The following is a 12215-nucleotide window of genomic DNA, read 5'->3' on the forward strand; positions in this document are numbered from 1 at the left end:
TTTCCTATAATAATCTCTCTCACAAAATTCACTAGGCTATGAAGTATTTTACAAATTGGTTACATACATGTGAAACTGAAGTTTTAGTTTCAAAATCTAACTTTGACTTTCAAGTGAACCCTTCATGCTACCTATACAGAGCTACTGAAAATAGTATAAAAAATTTAAAGAAGTATTTCTTTTTAAATTAAGACAATATTAGGGAAGATGGCGGAAGAGTAAGACGCGGAGATCACCTTCCTCTCCACAGATACACCAGAAATACATCTACGCGTGGAACAACTCCTACGGAGCACCTACTGAACGCTGGCAGAAGACCTCAGACCTCCCAAAAGGCAAGAAACCCCCCACGTACCTGGTTAGGGCAAAAGAAAAAACTAAACAGAGACAAAAGGATAGGGACGGGTCCTGCACCAGCGGAAGAGAGCTGTGAAGGAGGAAAAGTGTCCACACACTAGGAAGCCCCTTCGCGGGTGGAGACTTCGGGAGGCGGAGTGGGGGAGCTTGGGAGCCGCGGGGGAGAACACAGCAACAGGGGTGCGGAGGGCAAAGCGGACAGATTCCAGCGCAGAGGATCGGGCCGACCGGCACTCACCAGCCGAGAGGCTTGTCTGCTCGCCCGCAGGGGCGGGCGGGACTGGGAGCTGAGGCTCCGGCTTTTGTCGGAGCGCCTGGAGAGGACTGGGGTTGGCGGCGTGAACACAGCCTGCAGGGCGTTGGTGCGCCGCGGCTGGCCGGGAGAGAGTCCGGGGAGGGGTCTGGACCTGCCGAAGAGGCAAGAGACTTTTACGTCCCTCTTTGTTTCCTGGTGCACGAGGAGAGGGGATTAAGAACGCTGCTTGAGAGAGCTCCAGGGACGGGCGCGAGCCGCGGCTAAGAGTGCGGAGCCCAGAGACGGACATGGGACGCTAAGGCCGCTGCTGCCGCTGCCAGGACGCCTGTGTGCGAACACAGGTCACTAGCCACACGCCCTTCCGGGGAGCCTGTGCAGCCCGCCACTGCCAGGGTCCCGGGATCCAGGGACGGCTCCCCCGGGAGAGCGCACGGCGCGCCTCAGGCTGCAGCGTCACGCCGGCCTCTGCCGCTGCAGGCCCGCCCCGCACTCCGTGACCCTCCCTACCCCCCGGCCTGGGTGAGCCAGAGCCTCCGAATCAGCGGCTCCTTTAACCCCGTCCTGTCTGAGCAAAGAACAGACGCCCTCCGGCGACCTACACGCACAGGCGGGGCCAAATCCAAAGCTGAGCCCCTGGGAACTGTGAGAACAAAGAAGAGAAAGGGAAATCTCTCCCAGCAGCCTCAGAAGCAGCGGATTAAAGCTCTACAATCAACTTGATATACCCTGCATCTGTGGAATACCTGAATAGACAACGAATCATCCCAAATTAAGGAGCCCTGTGGATGAAAGGCTCTTGGTGCTGCAGCCAGGACTCAGTGCTGTGCCTCTGAGGTGGGAGAGCCAACTTCAGGACACTGGCCCAAAAGAGGCCTCCCAGCTGCACATAATATCAAACAGCAAAAATCTCCGAGAGATCTCCATCTCAACGCCAGCACCCAGCTTCACTCAACGACCAGCAAGCTACAGTGCTGGACATCCTATGCCAAACAACTAGCAAGACAGGAACACAACCCCACCCATTAGCAGAGAGGCTGCCCAAAATCATAATAAGTCTACAGACACCCCAAAACACACCACCAGACGTGGACCTGCCCACCAGAAAGACAAGATCCAGCCTCATACACCAGAACACAGGCACTAGTACCCTCCACCAGGAAGCCTACACAACCCACTGAACCAACCTTAGCCACTGGGGACAGACACAAAAAACAACAGGAACTACGAACCTTCAGCCTGCAAAAAAAAAAAAAAGGAGACCCCAAACACAGTAAGATAAGCAAAATGAAAAGACAGAAAAACACACAGCAGATGAAGGAGCAAGATAAAAACCCACCAGACCTAACAAATGAAGAGGAAATAGGCAGTCTACCTGAAAAAGAATTCAGAATAATGGTAGTAAGGTTGATCCGAAATCTTGGAGATAGAATGGACAATAGAATGGACAAATTGCAAGAATCAGTTAACAAGGACCTAGAAGAACTAAAGATGAAACAAGCAACGATGAACAACACAATAAATGAAATTAAAAGTACTCTAGATGGGATCAATAGCAGAATAACTGAGGCAGAAGAATGGATAAGTGACCTGGAAGATAAAATAGTGGAAATAACTACTGCAGAGCAGAATAAAGAAAAAAGAATGAAAAGAACTGAGGACAGTCTCAGAGACCTCTGGGACAACATTAAACGCACCAACATTCGAATTATAGGGGTTCCAGAAGAAGAAGAGAAAAAGAAAGGGACTGAGAAAATATTTGAAGAGATTATAGTTGAAAACTTCCCTAATATGGGAAAGGAAATAGTTAATCAAGTCCAGGAAGCACAGAGAGTCCCATACAGGATAAATCCAAGGAGAAATACGCCAAGACACATATTAATCAAACTGTCAAAAATTAAATACAAAGAAAACATATTAAAAGCAGCAAGGGAAAAACAACAAATAACACACAAGGGAATCCCCATAAGGTTAACAGCTGATCTTTCAGCAGAAACTCTGCAAGCCAGAAGGGAGTGGCAGGACATATTGAAAGTGTTGAAGGAGAAAAACCTGCAACCAAGATTACTCTACCCAGCAAGGATCTCATTCAGATTTGATGGAGAAATTAAAACCTTTACAGACAAGCAAAAGCTGAGAGAGTTCAGCACCACCAAACCAGCTCTACAACAACTGCTAAAGGAACTTCTCTAGGCAAGAAACACAAAAGAAGGAAAGGACCTACAATAACGAACCCAAAACAATTAAGAAAATGGGAATAGGAACACACATATCGATAATTACCTTAAATGTAAATGGACTAAATGCTCCCACCAAAAGACACAGATTGGCTGAATGGATACAAAAACAAGACCCATATATTTGCTGTCTACAAGAGACCCACTTCAGACCTAGAGACACATACAGACTAAAAGTAAGGGGATGGAAAAAGGTATTTCATGCAAATGGAAACCAAAAGAAAGCTGGAGTAGCAATTCTCATATCAGACAAAATAGACTTTAAACCAAAGGCTATTAGAAGAGACAAAGAAGGACACTACATAATGATCAAGGGATCGATCCAAGAGGAAGATATAACAATTGTAAATATTTATTCACCCAACATAGGTGCACCTCAATACATAAGGCAAATACTGACAACCATAAAAGGGGACATCGACAGTAACACATTCATAGTAGGGGACTTTAACACCCCACTTTCACCAATGGACAGATCATCCAAAATGAAAATAAATAAGGAAACACAAGCTTTAAATGATACATTAAACGAGATGGAGTAAATTGATATTTATAGGACATTCCATCCAAAAACAACAGAATACACATTTTTCTCAAGTGCTCATGGAACATTCTCCAGGATAGATCATATCTTGGGTCACAAATCAAGCCTTGGTAAATTTAAGAAAATTGAAATTGTATCAAGTATCTTTTCTGACCACAACGCCATGAGACTAGATATCAATTACAGTAAAAGATCTGTAAAAAATACAAACACATGGAGGCTAAACAATACACTACTTAATAATGAAGTGATCACTGAAGAAATCAAAGAGGAAATCAAAAAATACCTAGAGACAAATGACAATGGAGACACAACGACCCAAAACCTGTGGGATGCAGCAAAAGCAGTTCTAAGGGGGAAGTTTATAGCAATACAAGCCCACCTTAAGAAGCAGGAAACATCTCGAATAAACAACCTAACCTTGCACCTCAAGCAATTAGAGAAAGAAGAACAAAAAAACCCCAAAGCTAGCAGAAGGAAAGAAATCATAAAAATCAGATCAGAAATAAATGAAAAAGAAATGAAGGAAACAATAGCAAAGATCAATAAAACTAAAAGCTGGTTCTTTGAGAAGATAAACAAAATAGATAAACCACTAGCGAGACTCATCAAGAAAAAAAGGGAGAAGACTCAAATCAACAGAATTAGAAATGAAAAAGGAGAGGTAACAACTGACACTGCAGAAATAAAAGAGATCATGAGAGATTACTACAAGCAACTCTATGCCAATAAAATGGACAATCTGGAAGAAATGGACAAATTCTTAGAAATGCACAACCTGCCAAGACTGAATCAGGAAGAAATAGAAAATATGAACAGACCAATCACAAGCACTGAAATTGAAACTGTGATTAAAAATCTTCCAACAAACAAAAGCCCAGGACCAGATGGCTTCACAGGCAAATTCTATCAAACATTTAGAGAAGAGCTAACACCTATCCTTCTCAAACTCTTCCAAAATATAGCAGAGGGAGGAACACTCCCAAACTCCTTCTACGAAGCTACCATCACCTTGATACCAAAAGCAGACAAGGATGTCACAAAGAAAGAAAACTACAGGCCAATATCACTGATGAACATAGATGAAAAAATCCTCAACAAAATACTAGCAAACAGAATCCAACAGCACATTAAAAGGATCATACACCATGATCAAGTGGGGTTTATTCCAGGAATGCAAGGATTCTTCAATATACGCAAATCTATCAATGTGATAAACCATATTAACAAACTGAAGGAGAAAAACCATATGATCATCTCAATAGATGGAGAGAAAGCTTTTGACAAAATTCAACACCCATTTATGATAAAAACCCTGCAGAAAGTAGGCATAGAGGGAACTTTCCTCAACATAATAAAGGCCATATATGACAAGCCCACAGCAAACATCATCCTCAATGGTGAAAAACTGAAAGCATTTCCACTAAGATCAGGAACAAGACAAGGTTGCCCACTCTCACCACTATTATTCAACATAGTTTTGGAAGTTTTAGCCACAGCAATCAGAGAAGAAAAGGAAATAAAAGGAATCCAAATCGGAAAAGAAGAAGTAAAGCTGTCACTGTTTGCAGATGACATGATCCTATACATAGAGAACCCTAAAGATGCTACCAGAAAACTACTAGAGCTAATCAATGAATTTGGTAAAGTGGCAGGATACAAAATTAATGCACAGAAATCTCTGGCATTCCTATATACTAATGATGAAAAATCTGAAAGTGAAATCAAGAAAACACTCCCATTTACCATTGCAACAAAAAGAATAAAATATCTAGGAATAAACCTACGTAAGGAGACAAAAGATCTGTATGCAGAAAATTATAAGACACTGATGAAAGAAATTAAAGATGATACAAATAGATGGAGAGATATACCATGTTCTTGGATTGGAAGAATCAACATTGTGAAAATGACTCTACTACCCAAAGCAATCTATAGATTCAATGCAATCCCTATCAAACTACCACTGGCATTTTTCACAGAACTAGAACAAAAAATTTTGCAATTTGTATGGAAACACAAAAGACCCCGAATAGCCAAAGCAATCTTGAGAACGAAAGAAGGAACTGGAGGAATCAGGCTCCCAGACTTCAGACTATACTACAAAGCTACAGTTATCAAGATGGTATGGTACTGGCACAAAAACAGAAAGATAGATCAATGGAACAGGATAGAAAGCCCAGAGATAAACCCACGCACATATGGTCACCTTATCTTTGACAAAGGAGGCAGAAATGTACAGTGGAGAAAGGACAGCCTATTCAATAAGTGGTGCTGGGAAAACTGGACAGCTACATGTAAAAGTATGAAATTAGATCACTCCCTAACACCATACACAAAAATAAGCTCAAAATGGATTAAAGACCTAAATGTAAGGCCAGAAACTATCAAACTCTTAGAGGAAAACATAGGCAGAACACTCTATGACATAAATCACAGCAAGGTCCTTTTTGACCCACCTCCTAGAGAAATGGAAATAAAAACAAGAGTAAACAAATGGGACCTAATGAAACTTAAAAGCTTTTGCGCAGCAAAGGAAACCATAAAGAAGACCAAAAGACAACCCTCAGAATGGGAGAAAATATTTGCAAATGAAGCAACTGACAAAGGATTGATCTCCAAAATTTATAAGCAGCTCATGCAGCTTAATAACAAAAAAACAAACAACCCAATCCAAAAATGGGCAGAAGACCTACATAGACATTTCTCCAAAGAAGATATACAGAGTGCCAACAAACACATGAAAGAATGCTCAACATCACTAATCATGAGAGAAATGCAAATCAAAACTACAATGAGATATCATCTCACACCAGTCAGAATGGCCATCATCAAAAAATCTAGAAACAATAAATGCTGGAGAGGGTGTGGAGAAAAGGGAACCCTCTTACACTGTTGGTGGGAATGTAAATTGATACAGCCACTGTGGAGAACAGTATGGAGGTTCCTTAAAAAGCTACAAATAGAACTATCATATGACCCAGCAATCCCACTACTGGGCATATACCCTGAGAAAACCATAATTCAAAAAGAGTCATGTACCAAAATGTTCATTGCAGCTCTATTTACAATAGCCCAGAGATGGAAACAACCTAAGTGTCCATCATCGGATGAATGGATAAAGAAGATGTGGCACATATATACAATGGAATATTACTCAGCCATAAAAAGAGACGAAATTGAGCTATTTGTAATGAGGTGGATAGACCTAGAGTCTGTCATACAGAGTGAAGTAAGTCAGAAAGAGAGAGACAAATACCGTATGCTAACACATATATATGGAATCTAAGAAAAAAAAATGTCATGAAAAACCTAGGGGTGAAACAGGAATAAAGACACAGACTTACTAGAGAATGGATTTGAGGCTATGGGGAGGGGGAAGGGTAAACGGTGACAAAGCGATAAAGAGGCATGGACATATATACATTACCAAACGTAAGGTAGATAGCTAGTGGGAAGCAGCCGCATAGCACAGGGAGATCAGCTCGGTGCTTTGTGACCGCCTGGAGGGGTGGGATAGGGAGGGTGGGAGGGAGGGAGACGCAAGCGGGAAGAGATATGGGAACATATGTATATATATAACTGATTCATTTTTTTGTGAAGCTGAAACTAACATACCATTGTAAAGCAATTATACTCCAATAAAGATGTTAAAAAAATAAAATAAAAATAAACTACATGAGTAAAAAAATAAATAAATAAAAATAAAAAAATAAATTAAGACAATATTATAATTTTACATTGATTATATTTACCTTTGGTCATTTCTGCTACTTGGTAAATAGTGAACTTTGCAAGACCATAGCACTTCATCCTAAGAAGATATTGTCCTCTGGAAGAAATAACAGCTTTTTAATTCTAAGCAGTTAAAAATAATTTTTCTAAAATAAAGTTTTTTATACTCAGTTACTTAAAATTTTAAATTATAATACATTTATTCATACTTATTATAATACATTTGAAATTATAAATATTTTATGTAAGTCTAAATAGGCCAATTAGCGTGGAGATGTGAGAAGAAAACAATTTAGTAAATGTGAAGCTGAAAGAAAAATAGTCAGATCTTTTTGTAATTATCAGCATTTGAAAAGTTATACTCTGTTGCTGAGAAATTTTAAAAGCTAAACACAGTTTAAGGGGCATACAAATGGAGAAGTATTTACATAAATTGTTAAAATGTGGTTCAAGAGTTAAAAGATGAAGCAAGACCTTATCAGAAAGCATTGTTCCAGTCCATTTTCCCATTTTCTGTAAATCCATTTCCCATGTTAGTAATTATAATATATTTTTGGTAGTGATAACTCATAATTTGCAATGGGTCCTTTTATAGCAAGCTCTACTGCATTTGAAATACAATTCAATGTATCTTTTTTTTCACTGAATTATCTGAGGTTTATACTTGGTACCTCTGGGTACACAATCAAAATATATTACCTTACTTTCATGAGATCTGTGATAACTATCTAACCAGTAATCTAGAGAGGCCTCAAAGAACTTAAACACAGACAGTTGTGTTTTGATGCAAGGACAGAACAAAGGGAAAGATCTGTTATCTTATATTATGAATTATCTTAAAGTTTAACAAAAACAACTATATCTGACTTGCTGATTTGGAGATGGCCATTTCTGGGAGATTAAATGTAAAACAAGGAGGCTGGAAGGATCAAGAAAGAACTAAGGATTCCAACAGCTAGCTCAGATACTAAGTTATCCCAAGAAGAATTCTATTTCTATACACATACCTTATTATATATAATTGGATTCCATCTGGCTGAAGGTGGATAGCACGAGATAACTCTCTTACTGCCTTTTTCAATTTGTGCAACTGTTGAGTGATAAATAGAAACTTAGCTCATAATAATACTGCTTCCTTTCTGATAGTTATTCCCTCCCACGCTTCAATACAGAAATTTTGCAGGAATCTCTCCTAATACATGTGTTTCTTAAGAATCATCAAAGCAAGTGGGATACAGAGAAGTTAAAAAAAAATTTATGAAGCAAAGTCTTTTTTTTAATTATCTTTAAATTTGAAGAATGATTACACAGATCCACAAATATATAGTTTTAAATAAATATGATTATATCATATATTCTAGTTTCTTTTTCTTTTTTGTTTAGCTTTTCAGTTTTCTCCCTCAACCATAACACCTTTTACACCAAACTTTACTCATGCTAATAAACTAGCTTGCAAAGGAATGTAAAATAAAAAGTAAAAGTCAATTCCACTTAAAATTAAGAGAGGAAAAACAAGCTTGCACTTAATGAGTAAAATGAATGAATAAAACAAAATACAACAATGATGAAAAAGATATCTGTTTAAAATCAATATACAATGAAAAGTAAACAACGATTCTTTCCTTAATACTGGTTACAGAGCATAATCTGAATTTATACAAATTTTTACAAACATTGGGGAAATTACAAAAGGGGGAACTAAACACATCCCAGCAAAATGAACCTGGGACAACCAACGACTCCTCTTACTATGCTGACATGGTGATCAAAACATTTGTGCATAGAAGTAGACAATACCTGTTAAAATGGTGCAAAGTGTTTGGAGGAAATAGTGGGTGGAGTCAAAAGAGGGAATTCAAAAGGAGGGAGTCTGAGATGTTTTTAAATAAATTTAAGAATTACTGTGGAACTTCAGGCCTGCTGCTTCTCAAGCTAACCCTGATCAGGTTGGTATAATTAATAAACCACCTTGTCATATGCCTGCATTGCTCCACCTGGTTCCAATCATACATAGCTATGCATTGAGGAAACCCTGACTGGGAATGATGGAGGCTCACTCTCTGGTCTTTGCAAGTTTTCCTGGGGCTGGACTTCTCCAGGTAGCATTAGATTGGATTTACCCTGGAGCCTAAACCCACACCGTAGGCATATGTATTCTTCTATATACATACACAGGGTTTGGTTTGTCATTGTTTTATCTACATGGGATCATACTGTATACACTTTAAAGTCTTCTAAATCTTGTTCTAGAATATCTCTTGGAAATCCCTCCAAATCACCTGGCATAATTCTAACTATTCTTTTTATTGACTATATAATACTCTATAGTGTGAATACAACATAATTTATTCAACCATTACTGTGAAGAGGTTTTTGTCTCCTCAGAACAATGAGTCTTTGAATATATGTCCTTACACCTTGATATTATGCTGGTGCTTTGGTTTCTAAATATGCTCGGAGGAAATTCCAACTTCCCCATAAGGCCTCAGCTCCATCAACAGGGAGTGAAGCAAAAGGGCCACACACACTCCCCACCCCTTCCCAACAGGGATCAAAAGCAAACCTGCCCTGGGGATAATACCAAAATGGCCCCAGGGTCTTCTGCTTCCATCATCAGGAAGGTAAGGACTTAGTCACACTGCATCCTGAGATGAAGACAATGAGAACAGAGCCCCTAGCAAACTCCCAATGGACATGCAGTGTGAGCAAGAAATGAACCTTTGTTACTTTAAGATGGTGATTTTGAACTTTTATTTGTTGTTGTTGTTTTCCACAGCATAACAGGCTATCCTGACTGAAACCAATGTGAGGAGAGGACTTGTAGGAGATGAGGGCAGAAAGGTAACAAGGAGCCAGTTCACATGAGCTCTTGTAGGCCTTTGGCTTTTGCAAGATTTGGCTTTTACTCTGAGCACAAAGGGAAGCTATTGAAGGGTTCCAGGCAAAGAAGTAAAATAATCTGATTTATGTTTTAACGGGATCACTATGCTGCTGTTTTGAAAACCCATCAAAAAGGAATAAAGAACAGAAGCAAAAACACCAGGAGGCTACTGCAATAACCCTGGCGAGAAATCAGTGTCTTGGACAGGACAGTTAATGATGGAGCAGTAGAAGGGAATATCTGTTTTGAAAGGTAGACGCAACAGCTAACAGTCTTTATCTCTGGGAAGTCCAAGTTGGTTGGAGTCAGAGAGAGCTCTTATTATTTACTATATTGTTTGAATTTTACACTAAGGATATATTATTTTTTTAATTTAAATAACTTGTAAATTTTAAAAAAAATTTAAAAGAAAGTGTGAATGATTTGGACCCCATTCTATGCACAGATCTCATTCTATGAACTCACCCATTCACTCACTCCTCATACACACACACACAAAACTGATGGACTCTAAAATGTTAACAGTAGTTATCTCTGGAGAATGAAATAATGGATGTTTTTTAATGTATTCTTATTTGCATACATATATTACATGTGGTAAATATACATTGCTTTTGTAATAAGAAAAAAAACAGGCATTATTTTAAAAAAAAAAGACAAAAATTCACACCTAATCAGGAGAGGATTTTTAAGTGGGTAATTATAGTTAACTATCAATATATCTACCTAATATGTATTGCTTATAAATGCGTTAGGCTCTGTAATTAGCTGAAAAAGAATACGTTGATATATTTGAAATTACATTGAACAAATATTCAAAAAATTGAAACATTTTTAAAAAATCAATGTTCTCAAACCTTAAATACCTTATGATAGGCTTCTGCTCGACAAATATAGCTTTGAATATACATAGGGTCAAGTCTAATAGCCTCAGAAAAATACCGAGTGGCTTCAATGTAGTTATCCAGGTGTAGTAGATATATGAGGCCAATATTTATATAAGGCAAAATAACGGTTCTAAAAAAAATGAGAAAGCAAAATATTCTTAGACATTTTAATTATTCCAGATATTCTCCAATTATAAATGAACCTAATGAAATACATACATCAATTTATACAAGGGTTCTTTCTCTTGGACAGGACAGTTTTCCTAAAGCAAAATAAATTAGTTAAATACTTTCTATTAAAAATTATAAACACCTTTATGAAATCCTTAGTTAGGAATAAACATTTGTAGAGCCTGTCCTAGGAACTGATTTCCTGAAGTCTCCTAGACTCTTAGCAATACTTCACTCTTCCCTGACTTATTCTTGACTTATCTTGGATAACAAGCTTAGTTTTCCTCAACTCAAAAGTTTTTGCCTCAAGCTATGTTATATTCGCCAAGAGAAAGGGTGAGGAACAGTGAGAAAGAGCAATATTCTCGAGGCTTAGGGTTAAAAATCCTCTCCACAGAGGTATTAACCCAGTTGCTTTTCTATATCAAATAAAAGTTGTTTTTCTCTCTTAGAATCAAACAATTTTCAATGTAGAAATAACCTTAGAAATTATTTGTTCCATGCCTCTATTTCAAAATGAGGAAACTACACATTCTGTATCCCAACTGCACAGAAGCCCTGACCCTTTTGCCAACTGCCCACTTTCTGGCTTTCTGCAACTGAAACTCATTTCTTTCTCTTCCTGACTCAAAAATATCCCAAAGAAAACCACTGTGGCCATTGTGGAGCCACAATGTTCCATGGGCCATGACTTTTCCCAAGTCAAGTTCAAAGTTGACCTTAAATAAGCTAAGTAAGCAGTCTGCCGGTTGGCACAGAACGGGCATGATTTGTTACTCTTTCTGACACCTTCCATTTTAAAGAATACTTCTTTGGAAAGAAGAGGAATTATTTAATTAACTTCTACTTTTTACAGCCTGGCTTTCTGACTAGTGTATGTAACTTTCAGTCTGTTCCTTCCTGAACCTGTGTTCTAATGGTATTTGCTTTTTTTATTTTGCTTTACTAAACAAAATGTAGTCAGAAGTCCTAAATAGAGGATTTCTTCCCACTGAGTCGTATATCGTGCCTAGCAACAATATAGCAAGCAAATATTTTGCCATTATTTTAAAACTTGATGACAATTTTCCATGAACTTAACTTCCAAAAGTTTTAACCTGGGCATGCCCAAACTGCTCTTAATTACTGGTTGATTTTGCTATCCTTGGAT

The 12215-nt window shown here is 38.4% G+C and overlaps 1 protein-coding gene across 1 annotated transcript in view; it reads right to left on the reverse strand.

The window, feature by feature from the left end:
• The window catches only part of LOC101321155 (tetratricopeptide repeat protein 6), a 41518-nt gene extending 34299 nt beyond the window's left edge, over positions 1-7219 (reverse strand). The window contains exon 1 of the mRNA XM_033852591.2: positions 7147-7219. Within this exon, the coding sequence (XP_033708482.1) occupies positions 7147-7204 (58 nt within the window). The 5' untranslated portion in view covers positions 7205-7219. The remainder of the gene's footprint in view (positions 1-7146) is intronic.
• Between the last annotated feature and the right edge of the window lie 4996 nt (positions 7220-12215).

The sequence above is a fragment of the Tursiops truncatus genome, chromosome 2 (assembly GCF_011762595.2).
Source record: "Tursiops truncatus isolate mTurTru1 chromosome 2, mTurTru1.mat.Y, whole genome shotgun sequence".
Taxonomy (NCBI): domain Eukaryota; kingdom Metazoa; phylum Chordata; class Mammalia; order Artiodactyla; family Delphinidae; genus Tursiops; species Tursiops truncatus.